At 41.3% G+C, this 24,289-nt stretch overlaps 2 protein-coding genes across 2 annotated transcripts; both read left to right on the top strand.

Moving 5' to 3' along the window:
* The first annotated feature begins 142 nt into the window (after window positions 1–142).
* SGCB (sarcoglycan beta) lies at window positions 143–6,734 on the top strand. The gene is made up of 6 exons (XM_063401923.1): window positions 143–281; window positions 1,693–1,902; window positions 2,683–2,868; window positions 2,970–3,161; window positions 3,677–3,808; window positions 4,624–6,734. The coding sequence occupies exons 1-6, from the start codon at window positions 258–260 to the stop codon at window positions 4,825–4,827; spliced, it is 948 nt and encodes a 315-aa protein (XP_063257993.1). The 5' UTR covers window positions 143–257; the 3' UTR covers window positions 4,828–6,734.
* A 429-nt stretch (window positions 6,735–7,163) lies between these two features.
* LRRC66 (leucine rich repeat containing 66) lies at window positions 7,164–18,727 on the top strand. Its single transcript, XM_063401924.1, has 4 exons — window positions 7,164–8,350; window positions 10,708–10,877; window positions 11,397–11,727; window positions 13,099–18,727. The coding sequence occupies exons 1-4, from the start codon at window positions 7,855–7,857 to the stop codon at window positions 15,555–15,557; spliced, it is 3,456 nt and encodes a 1,151-aa protein (XP_063257994.1). The 5' UTR covers window positions 7,164–7,854; the 3' UTR covers window positions 15,558–18,727.
* Window positions 18,728–24,289: the final 5,562 nt, after the last annotated feature.

Raw genomic sequence — 24,289 nt, 5'->3', positions numbered from 1 at the left:
AGATGGTACGGCCAGCCCAGTGCCCCTGCCCTGGGCCCTTTCAGCCGCGGTGGTGACGCGAGGGCCGGCGCGGCGGCGGCGGTGCCACGGTGTGGCGGCGGGGCAGCGCGGCACCTGCGGGCAGCGGGCGCGGCCCGCGACCGCCGGGTGACGCTGCCGGGTAACGCCCGCGGGTGCGGGCCGAGCGCAGCCGCCTCGCGCAGCGGCACCGGGGGGCGCTCGCGGCCCCCGCGCGGCGGCGGCGGCGGCAGGGCAAGATGGCGGCGGCCGCTCCCGAGCAGGTCCGTCCGCAACGGGACACGGGCACGGGGAGGCGGCGGCGCCGTCCCCGCCGGGGCCGGGGGGGCCGGGCCCGCGGGGAGCTGGCGGCCCGGCCGGGGGTGTTGCTCGCGGAGGGGCGCGCGGGCGGGGGCGCCATTTTCGCCGCGGTGGGCGAGGCTGGTGTGGTGCCGGAGCGCTCCGGCTGGGGAGGGAAGAAGCAGCGCTCGGGCGGCGCTGCCCGCCCCGTGCCCCGCGGTGTCCGGCAGGACGGGCTCGGCCGTGCCCGGAGAGAGGCGGCCGGAGCCTGCTGTCCGGGCGGGGCGGCCCGGAGCGGCGCCGTCCTGGCCGCAGGCGTGGGTGTGTGACAGACGTGCCGTGTGCCGTGGCCGTGAGGCGCCGGGCATGGCAGCGCCGCGGGGCCGCCGCGCGTGTGGAGGCGCCGGGCACTGCCGAGGGTCGGCAGGCGCGGCGGGCCCGCGGCTTGCGGGTGTTCTGCTGGGTCACAGCGGGTCCGGAGCATCTCCGAGGGACCGAACCCTCCGTAAACTTGTGCAGGTCAAGCACCTTTCTCAACACCATTTCTTATTAGCCCTTCAGCAGCAGAAGGCACGGTGTTGTTACGTGTTCCATCAGCGTAGACGCGTGCAAGTGCAGTTATTTAAGGTGTAGCTTTAGGATTCATTTCAAGTGAACAAGCTTAATTCTGTCCAAAAGATCAAGCTGCTTCTTTGAAAATGTGAATCCCTAAATAACAAAGCGTTCCATTCAAGGGAAGTGGAACAAAATTGCGGACAGCTACAAAAATACATTAAAGGTTTCTTTTCACTACGAATATGTACAAGAGTTTCTCTATTAATTGTTACATTGACAGGATATCCTTTACAATCTCGTAACTTCAGATTATTACATGAAAACTACTCTGGCCAAGTTCCCCATGCCAGGTTTGAAGCCTCACAGTATCAATGCTGCATGCAAGCTACAGCAGTTGAATGCAAACCCTGTGCTGTCAAACATTTAAAAACTGTATCCACCACACTCTTTTCGAATAGTCACTGAGAGTCTATCACACATAAGCATGGAGGGAACTAAAATCCTATGTATTGGCAGATGACCTGCAGGATTATGTCCTGGATAATCTCTGAGGGGTAAAAACTTGATGAATTTCTTGGTAGCTGGTTTTAGGTTTTTAACTGTAACTATGTAATTAATATTTCCTATCTGCCATGATAAAAGTGAGATATAAAGTCATGTATTATCTGAAAATATCTGGATTTTAAATTTAGTCATTATGTTAGCAGAGGTTGCTGTGGTTCTAAGTATCTATTCTGACAGCAGGGTGGCAGACTGAAATCTAATACTGAGCATAATATCCAATATATTCCACTAGTCAGTTTACATTTTTTGCATACGTGTGTGTGCCTTGTGTTACAGCAAAGTTCTAACGGGCCGGTGAAGAAGTCGATGCGAAAGAAGGCTGTGGAGCGCAGGAACGTCAATAAGGAGCACAACAGTAACTTCAAAGCAGGATACATTCCCATTGATGAAGACCGTCTCCACAAGACAGGGTTACGTGGCAGGAAAGGCAACTTGGCCATATGTGTGATTGTTGTTCTTTTTATTTTGGCCGTCATCAATCTGATTGTGAGTATAAGAGCTCTAGTGTAAGCAACATTAGGTCATATTTTATTCTGACAGTCCACTAAAAAAATAAAACTTTTCCAGTATGGCTGGGGACTTAAAATGTTCTGAAGGAGATTCTCATTTTTCTCCTTTCTTTTTAGTTCTTTTGTAGTCTGAGCAAGATTAGACGGAAGAATGGTGTAAGTTCAGGCATGGTTATTTTGGTTATCATGGTCACCCCATGAGAAGTGTTATTAGTACATACACATTCAGGCTGTATGGCATATAAAACATTTTTATGTTACATTTTACCTTACAGAGCTGTATGTGAACATTCGGAATTAACCAGCCACTGCAATTTAAAGCTTCATTGTTCTAATAACCACATTTTTATTGCTTGGTCAATGAGGAGTAATAAATTGTTTTTCATAATTGCACATCCATCTCTGAGGATGCATTCTTGCAGTTCAACGTTAAGTATATACCAAGCTGAACTGTTCAGGAAATTTGTTTAGTCAGTGATTACCCTTAAAGAGAAAAAAGATGTAACTATGGATGTGATTTAATATTTTATATATATAGAAATCATTTTACTTACTGTTTCAAGTAAGTCTAAAAATAATTTAAAATGCTTTTCATAATTACTTGTGTTATGATGTTTTCAATAGGAACAGACTAAAGTAAGTTCACTTAAACACTGACATTAATAATTGTTCAAATAGAACATCTAATTAATACAATAACTGTGGTTGGAAGATCCAAACAATCAATATAATCGTTGAAAATGTGTTTCTCTTTCAGATTACCCTGGTTATCTGGGCAGTGATAAGAATTGGTCCCAATGGTTGTGACAGTATGGAATTTCACGAGAGTGGTTTGCTGCGGTTCAAGCAAGTGTCTGACATGGGTGTTATACATCCCTTGTATAAAAGCACTGTAGGAGGGAGACGGAATGAAGACTTGGTGATCACTGGGAATAATCAGCCTGTAAGTTATACCATGAATTGAAAGTTTGTGAGCAACACTAGAGCATTACACTCACATTGCTAATTTGAAACATCATTAAGTTCATGACTCTGTTTCTGAAGATTGTATTTCAGCAAGGAACAACCAAGCTCAGTGTGGAAAAAGACAAAACTTCTATTACCAGCGATATTGGCATGGAATTTGTTGACCCACGAACACAAAATACTTTGTTCAGCACCGACTATGAAACTCATGAGTTTCATCTGCCAAATGGAGTTAAAATCTTGAATGTACAAAAAGCCTCTACAGAGAGGGTATGTCTCTTTTTATTTTTTGGGAGTAATAAGAATACAGCCCATTGTTTGTTTGTGTAACAGTAGAGTAGGGTTAGTGGTTTTATAGAGGGTTGAGTGTGCCTTTGGAAGCACTGAGCAATCCTGTTGCAGAAAAACCACCCACAATTATAAATATATAGGAGGAATAGATCAAGTGAAAATGGAGGGGTAAATTTACATAATCTGTCTTAACAGGAAGCCTGTATTTGGTACGAGTGTTAGCTGTGTATCAGCTGTGTATCCCATAAAATTGTCATATGAATTGTTTTTTTTATAAAAAATTAATTTTACATACCTTCCAAAATTCAGTAATCCTGTTTTGAAATTGAAAGTGGGAAGTAACCAATATGCAGAAGCTAATGGCAGAAGGGCAAAAAGAACATTCAAGTTTTTTATTTAATTGCACAGCACTACTTTTAAGGTAATTACTCAGACAAACACAAGTGGCACATTTTCACTAATCTGTAATACAGTTTTTTTGGTTATGTTCTTAGATTACCAGCAATGCAACCAGTGATCTAAACATAAAGGTTGATGGTCGTGCCATTGTCCGGGGAAATGAAGGTGTTTTCATCACGGGCAAGACAATTGAGTTTCGAATGGGTGGAAACATGGAACTTAAAGCAGTAAGTATTTCAAATCAAAGCAATTTTTAATAGCTTAGTTTCAAATTTAGGCTGATAGTAAACTGATGTAGCTTTATGTTGTTTCAAATTTTGTATAAATTACTCATGCACAGAAGTCAGTAGGATTTAAATAGATGGTTTATTACATTGCTGTTAAGCAGTAGTTGAGTAGCTCCAAGTAACACTGATTTACTACTGTTAAAACACCAAAAACCTACTATGCAGTTAAAGCTAAGGTATTGGCCTCTGTACTGACATAAATACCAAAGGGAGTTAATCTCCTCTGGAAGCTTAACCATGGTTGGCAGCCTTTGCCAGAAGAGCAGAGCATATAGTTTGGAGCATTACCTTCTGTGCTGCTGCTGTAAGATTCACTAGCATTCCTTTAAGATTTTTGGAGATTAAGATGGCAGTATATATGGAACGATGAAAAGAAGGATAAAAATAAAGGTATATGCTCTTTCAAGTGTGAATGAATTTCATGTATGAATTCAAACACTGTTTCCTGTTTCATGTCCATATTTTATATTTTCTGCATTTGCCAATAAGAATGTAAAGTGGAAAGTCACCCTACTGCTGTCTTTCTCAATATCAATCCACCACTGGAATAGCAAAGTACATTGCTGACTATAGTCAAGAAATCCATAGGCATTGCTATAATTGTCATTAAAAATTAAACATTTGCATACATACCTTTTTTATTACTGTTAATTGTACAGCCACCCTAGAGACGTTATTTATCCATTAAACCAGCTTGTCCTTCTCAAAAACAATCTGCCTTATTTACATTAGAAGTTGTTTCCTCTCCTTAATAGGAGAACAGCATCATCCTGAACGGAACTGTGATGGTGAGCCCGTCGCGACTGCCCAGTTCCTCCCACGGGGAGCAGTTCACTAACAGCAACTGGCTGCGCTTCAAGCTGTGCATGTGTGCGGATGGCACACTGTTCAAGGTGCAGGTGACGGGGCACAACATGGGCTGCCAGACCTCGGTGCACCCATGCGGAGCCACGCACTGAAGCAAACTGCCGCCACCACGGATCTCCTTTGCGTTTACATATGTTTGTATGAAGTAATTGCATGCCTTCAAGGGTTGCTTTTTTTACAGCAGTTTGTACTAACATTTCTTACATAGTGTTTTTAAGGAAAGGCTGTTACGGTCATCATCCTGTTAGCTGCAATACTGACACTGAATCTGTAAGCTTTCAGTGTACATGCACACTGAAATACTTTCTTGAACTGGGATCAGTAGAATATATGTAAAGAACATGATCTTGGCAACAACTCTACTGCCTACAGTTGTCTCTAGAGGAGGTTTTTCTCCTATGTCCCAAGACCCTGAAGACTGCTGAGAACACAACTGCAGTCCAAAGTACTTCGACAGGAATGTCAACTTTTTGTTGGAAATAAATCTCCTTAGGATGGCTGAAGTGGCAGACTTTTCTTTCTTCTTGATACATTGATTTACCCCAAACTTAGGTGGTTTACCAGATGTGTACTGAGGGGTAATGGCAGATTCATTTAAAAATATCGCATTATTTCTGCCATGTATTCTCATGTTGTTAAAAAAATTGCAAACTAATACTGAGTATGGAAATGTAACTTGAATTTTGAAGTAGTCTTGTGGTTATTGAAGTGTTGCTTGAACTTCCATTCTGTCTGTGCAGTTAATGCATCCTGCAGTTAATTTATGTGAAGTACTTATAAAACGTATTTATATTAGAAGTACATTTTTAAAGATGTACTTGCAACTTGCTTACTACCCAAAAATAGTGTTTTCCTGAGTGTTCTGATGTGAACAGTCCATTACTCAATAGGTAATAATCTAAGCCTAACTGTTGCAGCAGTGTCAGTATTTCCCCATAAATGTCAGTACTGATGCTTTACTGAGAACATCAGAATTAAATTCTGAAGGTAAACTGCAGGCCTGGAAACCTAGATGTGATGTAGGATATCAGGGTAAACACATGTATCAGAATTTGTCAGCAGTGAAACCATGTGAACTGGGGCTGTTACAGCCTTCCAAAGGCTTTTGCAGCAGTGATGTGTTTTGTGCTAAAAATAGACCAGCTATTTATAAGGTTCCTTCTTTCCCCACCCCATGTATTTCTTCAGTTTAAAATAGCTTTGTTTTGCAGTAGCATCAAGTAACCTTAATATTGGAGGTCTCAAAAAGCTGTTTGTAACAACTTTTTGACAAGTTTTTTGATAAGCACACACTTCTTTACCTAAAAGTTGTGCGAGTTTTACACATTAACTTCAGAATTGATTATTTGTTACACAAAGGTGAACGATCTACCTTTGTTTTACAATGCTTAAAGTACATAGAATTCCATAAAATACAGATCAGTTCCTGCTGTAAGAAGAAATTCAACTCTAAGGCCCCAATTTCGGAACTTAGTGGAAGGCAGTAAATGCTCCTGCAGAATGTGTATGGGTGGAAGTGATTTCTGGAGGGATATTCATAAGTCAGGCATTACAGCACATGGCAGAGGTCAGAGGAGTCATATTTCTCTCACTGCTCAAAGGCAAAGCCAGATTTTGATGCTCAGTAGGTTGGGGTTTTGGGGCGGGACAGCATTGGAGCTGTTCTGACAAAATCAGAGTAAACAGAATATAATGTAGCAAAACCCCCTGAGTTCTCACATTAAAGATTATAGGGAAGTACTAACATTTTGCATACTGCCTTTATGGACCTCATAGTTTTATCAGATTTAATAGTTGCTGAACACTTTAACACACATTTTGCTGCTTTACACCCATCTTTGCTGCTAAGCAGTACCTCAATATCTGTTACAGTTAAAAGGAGGAAATAAACTAACGTTTTTAGAATTTTCACTCTCATGCTAATGGAAGCTTGTCACTTTATTTTTATGTATACAAATGCAAAAAACATAATAAAAATATAAAGAGCAGTATCCTCAAAGCTGAAGTACATCTTGAAAATACCTTGGTCAAGTAGATTACACATGTATTAAAGCTCTTCTCTGATTTATACTGACATGCCTATATGCTAATATTAGATTCCTGTAATTATCAAGAGTTATTTTTAAAATATTGTGTGCAATGTACAGCTGAAAGATTTGTCACAAAGATACTCTTAAATCATGATCTGCAGAATTGTTTCTGAAGTGTGGATTTTTTTGTCAAAATGTAGCAAAACCAATCATAAAAATAAAAAATGAGATAAATTATCAAATTTGCTAGCCACTATGTATTGTTAATATAGTTTATATTTATATTACATTTATATTAGTTTGAGAAACCTTGGCACCACATATGCCTTCTGTTGAGCATTTACTTGTTTGTCTTCTAACTGCCTAAGGTACATTTTTCTATATGTATTTAAAACATCGAGTGAACACTGTTCATTTCAGTCCCACAGATGCACTTAGGAGTCTTTGTGTATAAAGTGCATTCCACATGCCTGTGTAAAATGCCATACTGGGTATGCTGAAACAATCTGCATGTGAAGAGTTCTCACCACTTTTACATGTGGTGGTTGTTCCAATGCGTGAAAGGCAGTAGAATTTCAAATGTTTGTTTTGAAATAAAACAATAAATTTTAAGATGCACCTGCAGTTCCGAAGTGTTATTTGTAAGAATATAGTTTTTCATTAAAAATACATTGTTGTGTTATTGATACGGAAACTGGAAGTATAAAAACTATCCCACACCCCTTTGTCATAGATTGTATGTGGTGGACTTTGCTCAGTGCAATCGTGTGCAATACCTGAAGCTGAGTTCAAAAGTCTCCACTGTTGTTAGATCTCAAGCTCACAAGAAGCTGTGTTTCTCGACAAAAGGCTGGAAAAGAAAAAAAGGTTCTAATTGTTTTTTGCGATAGATGGAGGGAGGGGGAGGTTACCAGTTTATGCATGTTCTTTTTGAAAATAAGTAAGATTCCAAAACTGAATGTTTAAGGCAGAATGTTGGCAATGCTGTGATTATTTGGTGCTGATTTTTTTTTAATGTTGGGCTATTTTTGCTTTCTATTCTTGTTGTGCTTAATTTAACCTTAATTCTACATTTTACACATAGATACTATGGATAACCTTCACTTGCATGTCATAGCTGTGGTCCTTTACTTAATTCTTCCTGGATCAGTGGGAACCAAGCCGCAGCGGATTCTTCCTGCTACACATCACCGTTCAGAGTGCCAGTGGGATGGGCAGCTCTTACTGAATTGCTCTTTTACCAGAATATCTACTATTCCAGAAGATATATCACAAACAGCACTGACAGCTGATTTGAGTTACAATAATATTAAAACTTTTATGTGCTCTGATGGAAGAAATGAAGAGTGGATGCTAAAACACCTGAACCTCAGTAACAACCTGATTTCTGAACTCACTTTAACTACCTGTACAAATTTACCCATTTTAGAAACTCTAAACCTCAATGGTAATGCCATCCACACCCTCACACTGGACACGCCTACACCTGCACATGGGTCTAAAAAGTACAGCACTGTTGATCGTCTCCTGCCTGCTTTGAAAGTGTTGTCAGTTGAAAGAAATAATCTTAATGCAGTTCCAAGAGGTAAGCACTTCAAAAATCTTTAAGGACTTGACTCCCAAGGGGGAGGTTGGTTTTGGATATAATTCATACGTCTTATTGAACCCAGAACGTGACTTGCTCATTTTATTATACTTAAGGTGATGGAAAGTTCCACCGGCAAATACAGAGGCAGAGGAAATTGGTTATTTACTTTGTTAGGTTTTTTTTAATACAGTTTTAGCAACTGTACTGCATTAATAGTAGTGAAATATAACCAGATTTATCCTTTAAGAGCCCAAGCAGTATTCTTGCTTGTTATACAAAAAGGGGGAGTAAGGATCTTTGCCTCCATATCCCAGTTGTGAACCTTAAGGTCAAAATAATTGCAGATCATGAATGTCATATTACCCTTCAGAAGGAAATCAACACTATTAAATAAACGTTCCTGCAGTTTCAGTATTTCAGAGACAGGAAAATATATTTTGTTCATTCCGAACAATTTTTGCTCAGTGCCTTTTAATACTCAATCACAGCGACACCTTGATGTAACAGGAGAGGGCTTGAAGGTGTCGAGAGACTTTGAGAAAGGCTTTGCTGGTCACTGAACTATGCTGGGCAGCTTAGCCTTTATCCAGGGATGATTCACAGCAGCCAAACGGTTTAAATGAAGCAGAAAGAAGCTACCAGATGAGCAATGCTGTCCTATACAATATGTTGAATTTATTGATACCTCATAACACCATCAGATTCATTAGAGACTGAAAATACAGGAGGACAAGTGATGACAAACAAAAATACCACTTATCCCACGAAGTCACACAAAGATAATATATTTGCCCCTACACAGGGTCATAAAAGTTCTGGTTTTCTCCTTTTATGCAATTAAATAATTGTCTGGCACAAAGGAAACCCATTTCACTTAATGATTTTGTAGTGTTTGTATAGACAAGGTATCTATGTAGACAGTATAGAAAAGCTTACATTATAAAATACATCAATGAAGATTTGATTTGTTTTGATAAATATGACTGCCCACTATAGGATGCCTCAGAGGATCACACAGATGAATCCTACTCTGTAAGAGACTCAGTTTTTTAAGTTCAAATTGCTGTGCATGGTACCACCATACTTCAGGTTATACTTCAATCCTATATTCATTTAAATACATGTTCAGAACCTTATTCTTGTCCAAAATACTTCACTAAAAGTCTGAGGTTTAAGTTCTGGAAAGAAAACACAAACTGCAGTTCTATAGCAGAGGTTTCCCACAGAGAAACCCTTCTCCCAGCTCCCCATCCCCCTGGCCCAGGAGTAAGGCTGCTGCCATACCAGTGTGTATTTTTGGCACAAGCTTAAATTCAGGGACGTAGCCACAGTACAATTCCTCATGCACTGATGAATTTATGAACTGCCTGAACTTCTGTATGCCTTTCCTATCACCTACCTCGAGTTTTATACCAGGAATGAATCATTCCCTCTGCTTTTCACAATAAACCCTAAGATCAATTACTCAGCAAACAGAACTGCTGGCTGAGAAAAGCTGTTTCTGGTAAACAAGGTGACACCAAGGGCAAAATTGTCAAGAACTAGTAGCTTCTCAACAATGCTGTATGATCAAAAATCACTTTAGAGTGGCATTGTGGTGTTGAACACTCAGCATCAGTGGGGATGCTGAGTGTTCAAGTGCCTGCCTTTCCACTGGACCTTGCAGGCTGGAGCTTCAGGGCTGCCTTCACAGCACCTCAGAAAAATGAGGTGTCACCAGCAATCAGAAGTGTTCTTATGTAAGGTAGATATTATTGTAACTAGGATACACTGAAGATTATACTGCCATGCTTCATAATTCAAAGGCAGATAGGCATAAGCAACAACATGGTTTTGTTTTCATTTCTTTTACATTCTATGAACATAGTTCAAATAATTCCACATATTAAAAACTCCCATGAAACTGCCCATGCAAATGGATAGGAGATACTATATCACCTTTTGCATCTCTGTCTTTTACTTACAATTAAAGTATTTGGATCTTGTCCACTCAATATATTCCACCCTTTTCACACTCCTTTCCTGCCTCTAGTTCTCCACAGAAGCTTGCTCAAAGTACAGAGATCACAGTCAGAATAATTTTGAGAGCACAAAGAAATGCTAGTGCTTTTATGGAAGTGACAATTTTTGAGACATCCATTGACTGTGAATGTTTTAATGTGCCAGCTGTTGATGCTATGCAGCTTTCAGAATGGGACAACTGACCAGGAAAGGCATAACACAAAGGCTGCAGCCACTCATTGCAATAGTGAGGAATGGAAGGAATTCTGTTGCAAAGAATTTATTATAAAGACACTTGATGCAATTCAGAAAATAAGAATATGAAACATAAAACAGGGGCTTTTTCTTCCTAGGACTAGGCCTCCTGCAGTCTTTACAAACTGTCCATATGTCATCCAATGCCATACAACAGATTGACCCAAAGGATTTTCAAAACTGTTCACAGCTGAAGAACATTGACCTGCGAAACAACAAGATAACTAAAATTCATCCAGATGCCTTCAGAGATCTCAACAAATTACAGGTTGTAAAGCAATACAACTGTTTCAATATTTTATGTTAATCATTAAAGATATTATTGACCAACTATTCAGCATGATTATATGGTTCTGATTATAATACTAGTGTGCAATTTAAAAAATGGTGAAAATATTTTTATATATTTGCTTTTTATATGTAAGAAAACACACACGCTGAAATGTATAAGATATAACCATAAATTCACAATTTCTCTATGTTACAAACCAATCCATAACTGCCTTAAACACATACATACCTCTTTCTACCCCCATCCTTTCCACGGCAAGAGCCTTGCAGCTCCCTATTCACACAGAGGTAAGTCTACAGCAGAGAATTCTAAACACCACAATTTAAACTTTTCATCTATGTTAAAAAGCTTAGGTCAACATTCTTGAAATCCCAAGCACATGTATTGTTCACAGAACTACAGAAGTGCTTGTACACTAAAACACTGTTGTAAGAAGGTGCAATAAGAACTCCATTGTAAGCCTTATCAAATTAATTCTGTATTATTTCCAAATAGGTTGTGGATCTCCGTGAAAATGCTCTGACAATCCCTCTACCACAGATACTAGTCAGTTTGAACTTTTTTCAACTTGAAGTGTATTTGTCAAAGAACACCTGGATATTTAACTGCAGGCTAAATGCTTTTAAATATTTATTTCATTTTGTCTTTGACTCCACAAGGAAAAAATGGAGCCTTTCATACAATAAGTCTGCCAACAACTCCCAGAAACCTCTGCTGTTTCTTTCAAGTTTCCATTTAAACTGCAGGGACAAAGTTTTGCTCAAAAGGGCCACAGTCACAACAGGGAACACATCAGTGCTGACCTGTAACTTGGACAACATAAGGGGTATGTACATGAGGCATTCCATCCAAATGCTGCTAAAATCCAAATGAATGCAGAATGATGAAATAAATCTGGTTTTAAAAGTGTATTTCTAAAGACACTATGTAAAAATAACTGAATAACAATTTAACATGCAAAAATATTTCGTTAGAAAGTAGTATTCTGCTCAGAATATTTGAAAGTTAAATTTCCTGAGTCTTCATCTCCTTACTTATATTAAAGGAGGAAGTGATGCCAAATTATATACAAATAAGTTTCAGTAAGTAATGCACTGCAAATGTATTAGTTCATTTTGGACTGAAACAAAGGACCAAATAGTGGGGTGGCACTTCTGAGGCATGTAGAAAACCTAGAAGGATGCAATAGTTTTCAGTATTCAGTTACAGCAAAATGAAATGAAGGTTTATTTGAAGGGAAAAAGATCTCTATTTCTTCTAAAAAAGTACAGCTACTTTAGCACACACTTCACTTACATTTAAAACTAATACAGAACATTGAGGGTATAAGCAACAAAACCTATAGAGCCAAGACTTACCACACAGATGGAAAACTAAGACCAAATTTAGACCAGAAGGTGTATTTGTCATAAGGCAAAATGGCTTAACTCCAAAGGACTAATAGCACTTGGAGGTGGTTAGGCTTTCTCCTGGGAAGACTTCTTCCCCAAATGAAAATATGCAGGACCTATTAGAAATGCCACCTGCTTTGTCTATTTACAAGAAAAGTCACAAAAATAGGGATTAAAATCAACACACTGGATTGCAGCAAAACTCAGCTGGGAATGAAAGCTGATCCAAAGACAAAGCCAAAAATACGACCTTGAAACAAATTGCTAAAAGCCAACAAGCAGCCATGGCCCACACTAGCTTAGGTTTGGAACAATTGCTCAGTCTGTACAAATACCCTTGATTTACAGACTTTTTTGCTGCAGTCAGATCAGCAACTACAGGAAAATCACAGTGGTTGAAACAATGAGAGTTAAGAGGTGATGTTTTATCCCACAGCTGCATACAGTGACCGTGGCCAGGCTGCAGAGCAGCTGGCTGTAGATGTCTCTTCCACAAGGAAGATCAGCAGATGTTTCTAGTACAACCCTAAACTTGCTTAGATGATTTCAGTGACCTCCTCCCTCACACTACCATTTTTCTTCTAAAGTCTGCAATTAAGACTCCACATGTACTGTGTTTTTAGCTGGCAGGAAGTGGGGACGGGCCTGTAATATGGTTTAACAGACTTTGCACCATGTATAATTACTTAGGATGGATAAAAGGATAATGGAGTTTATAATAAACTGTTAAAAATATCACTGGACCCTGCAAACCAAGTATACTATGCTTTTAACAAAGACTGAGTTTGTATTTCCTTTCATTTCAGGCAATGGAATCTCTTGGTGGACACCAAAGAGCAGAATTTCAAAAAACCACAGTCTTCCTCATATGACACTGGATAAAATGAGTAATTTAGTAATACACAATGCTGAGAAAACTGATGGAGGATTATATTTGTGTCTTTTTAATACAACAAAAGAGAAGTATCTCATTTACAATATAGAGGTGAAAGAAGGAGTTTCAGCATTTTTGGTTAGAAAGGCCAGAGACGCTAACACTGGTTTGAGACAGAAAGAAACAGAGCCAGACTTTGCACTGGCTGTCTCCCTCTCTGTGCTCATTACATTTGTTTGTGCTTTTTGTCTGGGTGCTTTTGCTAGACCCTACCTGGAAAGCCTGTGGAGACTCATGCGCAGGAACAAAAATTCAGGTTCGGAACACACATACTCTAATCAAGCTTTTTCAGATGAAACCTTGGGCAGAGAGCCTTCTGCAAGCAAGCCAACAAATACAAAGCATAATGTATTATTTTGTGATAAGAATTCCTTAAGAAGCACACAGATTTTTCCTACAGAAACTTCTACTGTGCATCAAAATGTCACTGGCAGTGGTGTACATTCACCAAATCCCAAAGCAGAGTACCAGAAACAAAACAATACTGAGACCAAAATGAAGAAATTACCAGTGTTTTCAAAAGTCCAAACTAGTATTGACAATAATGAAAGTATAAATGTTTATGATACTGGACTATTTTTTGTAAGGACAGATTACCAGAACAGCAATGAAATAACACCAAACAGCAAAGAAAGAAACAACTCTGGTCTGCTGCAGTCTGAGATCACAAAAGCTACACCAGGTTCTCCAGAAAGAAAAGGTATTGTTTCATATAATGAACCCAGGCACACTACAAAATTTATGCAGAGAAGGCAAAGCTGTGAACAACCTGCTCTAAATGGCAACAAAAATATACCTAGGGATGTGGTAGATTTTATTTCACCTAGTAGCTCCAGAACAGATGCAGATATTGTGAATTTAAGCATCTATGAAATAATAGAAAACTCTCCCCTTACAGAGCATGACTGTAAAAGGACACATTCAGATGAAAAGGACACTTCAGCTGATATATTTGGTGACAGCTCTTCAGCTGAAGGGACTCCATTCACAATGAGTGACTGTAGTTCTTTAGCAGACTTTGAACTGGAAGAACCTGATGTTAGTGACACCCTGCCAGTCTATCAGTCATCGCTAGATGAAACAAATACCGACAGCGGAACTGAGAAGTTTGCAACACCGCCAGAGTCTCCAAACATTAGTGCTGAACTTCAGCAGATTGGGAAAAATGAAGATGAGAACAGTGCCTATTTTGTAACCACTAATAATTATGGATCAGACACCATCGTGCATGAAACAGCATCCCCTTATTCTGATAAAAGCAGTGACCTAAGTGTGTCAGATCCAGATACAGTTAGTTCAAGTCAAGAAATTCCAGATACATTTGATTATTTTACTAATGCAGAGTCAACAGAACAAAACTCTGATTCTCCCCACAGTCAAAGTACAGATTTTGGTAACACAGTACTTAAGTTAAAACATTTTCCCACTTATGACACAGAGAAAACTTCTGAAGAGGATGAACTGCAGCTGTCTCTGCTTCCCAGAGAACCACAGCATTCCCTCAGCTTCAGTGACACAGAACAGAAAGAAAATGCACCAGCAGGAAGTACAGACGAGGACATAGCCAGGAACTCCCCTGAAAAGAATTATGGTGAAGCAGACATTACATTAAGAAGAAACATGAGTATATCTGAGGACAGTGGCTTTATTTTTGCTCCCATTCATGCTGGTTTGAATGAAGGTGTAAAAAAACCATCACTGCTGCATTCCAGCAAAGAATCATCTCTTCAGTGGCTGCCTGAACACACAGCTGAAAAACATTTCATGTTTCCTACACAGCAAGATGGCTTGTTACAACAGGGGAAGGAGGCTTGTGCAGATAAAATGGAAGGAGGTTCCGATGAGAACAATTCTGATGGATTCACAGAATTACAGGATACCAGCAATTGCAGTCTGCCTGAAGAAACACAGTCTTGTAATCCTACAGCAGTTCTGCTGCATCTTCATAGTTCTGGGAAAACACAGTCAGAATTCACAACTGATGATCACTTCCAAGTGGATCAGAGTGACGAGGATGCATATTCCTTCTCAATTCCACAAGGTTTCTTCGATGAAAGCACACCATACAGTTCATGTTTCTTCCCACAAAAGCCTACAGGAAATACAATCTCTGAGAGCACTGATTCCAGCAAGATGAAGGATCACCCTACTTTGACAGAACTGGAGAACCATTCTGCAACAACTGTAGAACACCTCCAAAATTCCAGTGAAAATCTCAGCCAAAAAAGTCAGACAAATTTAGGACAGGACCAGTTTTTTGTTAAGAAGAAAAGAGCATTTGATGGATTTGCTAATATTTTGCAAAGCAGAAGAACAAACTTCAATAGCTGAAACACAAAACGGTAATACTAAGCTCCCACAGTGTTTGTGTCAATACTACAGGTGCAAACATTATTTTGTTTTTAAAGTGAAATTACTTCTGTTTAGAAGGGTACTTGTAAAAAACCCAATAATAGACTTTATAAAAAGCTACTCCAGAATATTCATAAAGCTCCTGCTGAATTATATTTACTTTCTCATTATTGGTAATTGATATTAATATTTCCCTTGGAATTTGCTTCAGATACTCACTGGTTTGTCTTTTTGTCTAAAATAAATGCAACATGGAAATTTACATTATTACTATTACTGTGTTTTCTTATGGGACTCAACCTATACAATGAAATGGTACATACTGCTATCTTCTGCTTTTTGAGCCAGATTTGTGGATTAACTCTGAATTCCCAGTGTGACAAAGATAAATGAAGTCCAAGCAGTATTCAATTACATTTCAAAAATTAATTTTAACTTGGCAAAAGAGAGAAAACCACCTTTCTCAAAGAAACAGAATAGAATTCAATTCTTGCAGAAACATCACCTATAGAAATGTTGTTATAATGGGACATCACCCCAAGTTTGCAGATGTGGTGACACAGGCAAAGTAATTTAAAAAAAGACAAAGGATCCTACTTGAGAATTTTACTTAAGAGGGGAAAATCAAGAGCAGTTCAAAACTGCTATTTTAGAACATCAGTAGCCAAAAATAGCAAATGTAATGTAAAATTACCCCTGAATATAGCCCAAGGCCCTTTCAACAGACTCAGTACCACTGATGCAGCCCATGAAGGAAAATGTCATCATGAAAGGGAGCAGACCTAGTTCCAGGAAAATGCAGGAAGCTGGCTACAGCTCTGGGAAACTCTTTCACAAAGACACAATTAACTCCTAAAAACTCCAAGCAGAAGGAACACATTTTAATTCCTTCACAAGAGAAGCAAGTCCAATGGCACACTACATCACTGAAACTACCTTTAAAAAAAAACCTTAGAACAAAGAGCCACTGCCAGCTTTCAGTAAAGCTCATTATCCACACAAGCTCTTTGTGGTCAAAACAACTTAAAAAATGCAATTCCTGAAAAAAGCACTGACTTGGTCATTTTGGTATGTATGGGTCTTCAAACACCATTAACACTTCTCCAAGGCCTGTCACCTTTTGGCTGTTGCAGCTGCTAACATGTTAAGAAATCTAACTATACAAGAAAGGCAATTTTGTGAATCATGGGGAAAAATCCACTCTAGTGCTCTATTGATATCTCATACACTGGAAGGTTTTGCCATTTGCTTGTGCAACTGTCCAACAGGATTTCAAAATACATATTGGAAGATTATTTTCTCATCTTTTTTTCTGACCATGAGAATGCTTCAGAGGTGAGGCAGACAGTACACCACTTGTGAGAAGCTGCAGGATTTCTCGGATTCCCTTTATGCCATAAAGCTGTGGAAAAGTTTCTGTTCTTCTCCAAAGTAACTTCACTCCTTTATTGTAGGATTTTAACATGTGGCAATGTATTCATTTGTATGTGTGCCTTATCTTGCCACTGTTCTTTGCTACTGTTGGGGGTTAGATTTGGTTGGTTTTTTTTTTTTAACTTACAGATTTTTTTTCCCCATAAGTTTCCAAGAGGCCTTGATGACTACTTAGTCAGAACAAAAGGGAGTACTTGAGGGACATGGCAGCACAAAGCTACACCTATTGTTTTTGAGTCCCTGGGAGTGTCCCTCAGAGGGGAGAGATGATGAGCTTTGGGAAAGGCAAAAAGACAGAGCTGGGGGAGGGGAGCTCACTCTTGCTCTCAGCACCAAGGAGGACGGTCAAGCTGCCCCCTGCTACAGGAAGAGTTTGCGGCCCTCACTCTGCCTCTGTCTCGTCCTGGGAAATCTACCCTCATCTGCTCCTGTACCCGGGAATCCTGAGCTCGCTTTCTCCAGCCCTCCCCCCACCGCTGCTGCTTCTTCGGAGTTTTGAGGCTCTCCTGCTACTCTGTAGCCCTGCCCTGCCCAGCCCTGCCGGGACACCCCTGCTGCTCCAGCTGCCAGCGCAGAGCTCCTCATCTCATCCACCAGCCCGGGACTTTCCTCCCTTCCAGCTCGGCCTCTCGGAGTCCTGCAGGGGCACCGAGATCAAACTGCTCTGGGCTTTCTGTGAAAGCCCTCAAGGTTCTTGGTTCTGTTTATTATTAATGCTGTAGTTGTTGTTTGTTTGTTGTTTTGTCATATATACTAGTAAAGAACTGTTATTCATATCCCCATACCTCTGTCTGAAAGCTCCTTTAATTTTTTAAATTGGAATAATTTGGAGGGAGGGGATTCGAATTCTCCACCTCTAGGGAGGTTCTGCCCCCTTCCTAGCAGATACCTGTCTTTCAAACCAAGACAGGTTATTGGTGCCCACTGTGGGGCTTGAGGGCATTGAGAGGAAAAGGAATAACAGTTCTTAAGTGACCTTGTGCACTGGGTATAGAAACCTCCCTAAATAGCATCATGTGGTCTAGCTTACCTTGGTTTGGGTGGCATGTGGTTGTGGCTGTGTTTCTCCCATTTGCAGGCCCTTATTTAAACATGGGCCCTATAACTAAGGCTACTGTGGCTGTTATCCAGTTTGCACTGTGGGTTAATAAGGTGAGGAATTCATGGATTTTTAACTTCCTCTGGAAGGCAGGCACATGGATACATGGCTATCACACTCTAAGTGTTTGTTTGTGGGGTTACTTTAACAATGGTACCTACTGTGAGGAAATGACACCAGGGGAAATTTTTTATCAACCCTTCACTCAGATGTTTGGGTCTATTCCACCAGTTTTTGAAGGGTTTAAATCTTCTCTAAATGCTAATGATATCATACAGTGGCTGGTGCTGCTGGTATGCCTGTTCTATTTAGCATTCAGAGACAAGGGGAGATTGGCCTGGATAACCACCCTGTGAAAAAGGCATATTGTGTGTGTGGCTCTACGCAGATATTTACTATATGTAATATGCTAGGCAGAAAAGTTATGCAATATTAACATTTTAAATAATATAGTAAATGTAGTTTTTAACATTGAATCTAAGTAAGAATTGTGTGTAAGGTATTGTCCTTAGCTCAAGAGCAAAGAGAAGATAACCCGGAGGTTTCTACACAGAGAGAACAATTACAACAAGCCTGACTAAAACCCCTCTTGGATGTTTCAGAGGGAAAGATGCATATCTCCTCGAATCCACAGAAACCACCCTGGTCAAGCCAGACCATGCATATCTCCTTGAATCCACAAAGCTACCTGGTTAAACCAGACTCCAGGACGCCGGGGGTTTTGCAAAAGGCTCTTGGCAAACGGGCTTTTCTTAGATAAAGTATGCATAATCATTAAAGTTTGTCCTCAAAAATAGAGAGGCTTCTCCCTAATGGGGCCCTTCTCCTTCGCAGCCTTAGTCTGGGAGGGAGAGGGGATGGTAGTCCCGGGCTACCTTTTTTGCTCTTATTGTCTCATTATTTGTCCTGTCTCTGAAAAGCTTTTTAAACTTTTATTATTGTATTAATAATTTTGTAACCAATTTTTATTCTTTATTAAATTTTCATAAATTTCAAAAAGCGAGTGATTGGCATTTATCACAACCCTGATACCTACCCCAGAGAATAAGGATACTGCCCTAGAGACTGAGGGTGCTGCCATGGAGCCTGACACTGCCCTAGAGACTGGGGATGCTGCCATGGAGCCTGACACTGCCCCACAGACTAAGGATGCTGCCCCACCACCTGACCCTGCCATGAAGCCCACCTCAGAAATGAACCACCCAGATTGGGTGGGAGTTCTGGTGAAGGAGATGGGCAAGATGCTGAAGGAGCACCTTTCCCCAGCTGGTGGCAAACCCTCCCCCTGCCCTGAAGAGGGAGAGTCTAAAGGTGCAGCAGTAGAACCCACAAAAGTCACAACTGTCCAGGTTCCAGCTGAACCACAGGGGCAGTCACAGCCAGCAGCAGTTGCCCCTGTGGAAAGGAAGAAATATAAGGTGAAATCAGAGCACCCAAGTGATAAGGATAAAAAAGGAGGGCCCTCACAGTCCACAGGGGAGCCAGAGGTTGAGATCATCACTGAGTCCCTGTCATATGAAAATCTCCGTACTCTGCAAAAAGATGTTGCACGACGGGGACGTGAGCCTTATACAACCTGGTTACTTCGGGTCTGGGACCTTATGGGTAGAGGTGTGCAACTGGATGGTGGTGAGGCAAGGAATATGGGACCCTTGACCCAAGACTCAGGTGTGAATCAGGTATTTGTAAAAGAGCAAGGACCCCTTCACCTCTGGGACCGGCTTTTAATGAGTGTAAGGGAGAGGTTTGTCCACAGAGACAGAATGCAGGAGCACCACCTCAGCATGCGCTGGAAGACTGTTGAGGAAGGGATCCAACAGCTGAGAGAAGTGGCAATACTGGAGGTAGTTTTTGGGAGGGATGGACAGCATAACAATGACCCCGACAACGTCAGGTGCACAGGGCAAATGTTGTGGAATCTAGCAACTAAAGGGCCATCTGAATACAAAACATTCATGTCAATGATTAATGCTGATACCAGTCGAGTGACTGTAGATTCTGCAGCCAGCAAGCTTAGAAATTTTGACAGTATGATCAGTGGCCCAATGCAGACTCAGGTCTCTGCCGTGGTTAAAGAACTCCAAGAGGAGATAAGGGAGGTGAGGGAGGAGGTGAGGAGGAACAGTTCCCATGTGGCACCGGTGTGAGTCACAGGCCCCAGAGTCAGAACCCAACGTCCCTCAGCTAGAGAGAGAGGGTACATCCCACGAGCTGACCTGTGGTCCTTCCTGCGTGACCATGAAGAAGACATGGGAAGGTGGGATGGGAAACCCACTTCTGTTCTAGCAGCACTGGGTGGGGGGACTTTCAAGAACTGGGAGATTAATTTAGCAAAGGCCACATGGTTAGTGAACACTCGAGGTTCCACCAACCGAGCAGGCCCTGCCCAACCTGAGCCTCTGAGAACAACAGATGGAGATAAGGTTCCAGTAGTACACATGAGAGGTATGCTGGGGAAAACCGTTTGGATTAATTCTGCCTCCAGCAAAGACAATCCCACCCGTGGGGTTGTCTTCGCTCAGGGACCAGGATGCACCTGGTGGGTGATGCAAAGGGATGGAGAGGCCTGATGCATACCTCAAGGAGACCTTGTTTTAGGATGAACTACCCACATCATGTGTCTGTACCCATATCTGTATGTATAGATGTATATTATTTAGGTAGTGCATGTGTGTATATATTTTTAAAGGTTTAAATTCAATGTAATAGGTTGGTATGGGAAAAAAATTCGGGGTGGATAATGTTGGGGATTAGATTTGGTGGGGTTTTTTTTTCACTTACAGAATTTTTTTCCCATAAGTTTCCAAGAGGCCTTGATGACTACTTAAAACAAAAAGGAGTACTTGAGGGACATGGCAGCACAAGGCTACACCTATTGCTTTTGAGTCCCTGGGAGTGTCCCTCAGAGAGGAGAGATGATGAGCTTTGGGAAAGGCAAAAAGACAGATCTGGGGGAGGGGAAATCACTCTTGCTTGCTCGCAGCCTTAGAGAGGACGGTCAAGCTGCCCCCAGTTGCAGGAAGAGTTCGCGGCCCTCACTCTGCCTCTACCTCGTCCTGGGAAACCTACCCTCATCTGCTCGTGTACCTGGGAATCCTGAGCTCGCTTTCTCCAGCCTCCCCCCACAGCCGCTGCTTCTTCGGAGCTTTGAGGCTCTCCTGCTACTCTGTAGCCCTGCCCTGCCGGGACACCCCTGCTGCTCCAGCTGCCAGCGCAGAGCTCCTCATCTCTTCCACCGGCCCGGGACTTTCCACCCTTCCAGCTCAGCCTCTCAGAGTCCTGCAGGGGCACCGAGATCAAACTGCTCTGAGCTTTTGTGAAAGAAAGCCCTCAAGGTTCCTGGTTCTGTTTATTATTAATGCTGTAGTTGTTGTTTGTTTGTTGTTTTGTCACATATACTAGTAAAGAACTGTTATTCCTATCCCCATACCGCTGTCTGAAAGCCCCTTTAATTTTTTAAATTAGAATAATTTGGAGGGAGGGGATTCAAATTCTCCGTCTCTAGGGAGGTCCTGCTCCCTTCCCAGCAGATATCTGTCTTTCAAGACAGTTACTCATCCTCTATTCTTACCTATCACGTCTTCATTCAAATCCACTCAGCTGCTTCTCGTTCATATTAGTTAATTTCATTAGCAATTGCTCTTTAATACAAAACTTTTGCATTTTCTGTGACTCTTGCATAGTATTCATCATACTCAGCTCCTCCCTACCCACCCCATGTTAGCATGCCGTTCTGAATGCAATTAGTTACACAGTCCCACACACACTGACCCCAAGATTGTATCCTCACTTTTCTTTACATATCATCCACTGTATCTTGTTCACACTAAAAACAGATTTAGCTTATTTGGCCACCAAGAATTTTCTAGGACACTTATACTAGTAGGAATCCCACTGCTGCTATCCCAGCTGACTGTGGATAATCAGACAAAGTCACAAAATAAGCTCAATAAAAAAGGTGCCCGAGTGTACCTGGTATGAATTTGTAAATGAACCATGAGGAATCAGCCAAGTGGATGTTGGCAATAGTCTGGACACACCCTTCTCACAGGGCAATGGCCTGCCAAGCTCCACAATCCCTCATACAAAACCACTATTACTTATGGAAAAAATACAGAAGAGGAAAAAATACAGAAGAGCAGATCAAGAACTTCAAATACAGTAATCAGAATGAAACAAAACTCTCATTTTCAAAAACATACTTGTAACAGTTTGATAATTATCAAGTTATTTGCTGTAGGTACAAAGCATTTCAATCCCTCCTGAATATGCTGAAAATTTGGCTGGAAAATAACCCTAAAATATAAGGAGAAGGTAACATTTAACCTACACGTAACCAACAAAATAAACTTTTTTTGGATAGTAGCAGTAGTTTTTTCATGGTAGAGAATATTGTGACTCACCCCCTTTGATAAATACAGATAAACAATGGCCTACATTTGGAGAATTGGCAAAGCCAATTCCAACCTTCACCAGAAACATAAATGCAATGAAAAATTTATTCAGGATGGGTTCTGCATTACAGTATTCTAATTGCAACGTAAATGCATTCATTTCAAGTAATTTTAAGTCAAGGTTGGAAGCAATATCTGGAGGTCACCTAGTCCAGTGATCCTGATCAAGCAGGGCCACCTACAGCCAGTTTCTCAGCACCATGTTCAGATGACTTTTGAGTATCTCTGAGGATAGACTCTGTAACAATGCATGGCAACCCTCACAGAAAGAGAGCAGGTCCTGATGTCCTGATGGAGCCCCTCCCATGTTTCAGTTTATGCCCACTGCCTCTGGTCCTGTCACTGGGCACTAGCTGAATAGTCTTTATCTTCTTTACACCCTCCCTTCAGGTATTTAAATACTTTATTAAGACTTCCCACAGCACCTTCTCTTCTCCAGGCTGAACAGCTGCAAGCCTCTCCTCATAGAAGAGAAGTTCCCATCCCTTCATTATCTTCATGGCCCTTTACTGGACCCTCTCCAGAGTGTCACAGTGTCTCTGGTACTGGGAAGCCCAGAACTGGACATGATACTCAGGTGCTGTGTAGGAGGGAATAATCATCACTCAGCCTGCTGGCAATACTTTGTGTGAACCACACCAGGAACCACTCACCTTCTTCACAGCCAGGACTTGTTGCTGGCTTGTCTCCACTTGGACCCCCAGTCCCTTTGCTGCCAAGCTGCTTTCCAGCTGCAGGCCCTCAGTGGATACTGGTGCAGTGGGATGTTCCTCCCCAGCTGCAGGACTCTGCACTTCTCCTGGATGAAACTCATGTAGCCCCTGTCAGGCCATTTCTCAAACATGCTGAGGTCCCTCTGGAAAGCAGTATGATCCTCTGGCTTAGCATCCTTTACTTCCAGCTCTGTCGTATCAGCAAACTTGCTGAGGAGACACTGTGCCCCAGCCCTCAGGTCAGTAATGAAGCTGTTGAACAGGACTGGACCCAGCTCTGAGCCTGGGGGTACAGCACTAGTTACTGGTCTCCAATTAGACTTCGCTCTGCAGACCATCACTCTCTGGGCCCTACAATTTCCAGTTTTCAGTCCACCAATCTGCTCACCCAATCCACACATCAACAGCTTTTCTATGGGGACCTTGTGGGTCAAAAGGCTGCACCGAGATGAGTGGGTAACAATTATGCTTCTGTAAAATTTTGTCTAGAGACATTCCTGCTCAAATTAACTTATTGTTGAAAGCTTTTGTATTACAGTACCATTTTACACTGACACATTGCATTTGAACCATAACCTTTCTGAAACGTGTACCTGTTCCCAACAGTGTTAAATACTGATTTGCTCTACTATTAGAAACAAGGGGCCAAGATCCTACACAAAAATTCTCTGCTAATACTTGATAAAGACTGCCTGCTGATGTATGTTCAGATATGAGAATTTCTGAAGTATGAATCACAGAAAAATCTCAAGTCAGTTTCTGAAACCAACACAAATACTGTTTATTTGTGGGATGCCATTTTACAACAACACCATGAAAAAACCTAAAAAAATCAACTGAATTAACTCATATTAGGTGGCATAATAGTATTTTCATCATATTGTGAGTCACAGAAGTTTAGCACACCTTATTCATGTAATATCTCAATAACTAAGACAAAAAGCATTCACAGTTACAGGTTAACTGCTGTTCCTGCAACAGCAGTGTCAATAGGTGCTATTCTGACACACG

Source organism: Prinia subflava, chromosome 7, assembly GCF_021018805.1.
Source record: "Prinia subflava isolate CZ2003 ecotype Zambia chromosome 7, Cam_Psub_1.2, whole genome shotgun sequence".
Taxonomy (NCBI): Eukaryota; Metazoa; Chordata; class Aves; order Passeriformes; family Cisticolidae; genus Prinia; species Prinia subflava.
This window is presented reverse-complemented; position numbering and strand designations above follow the sequence as displayed.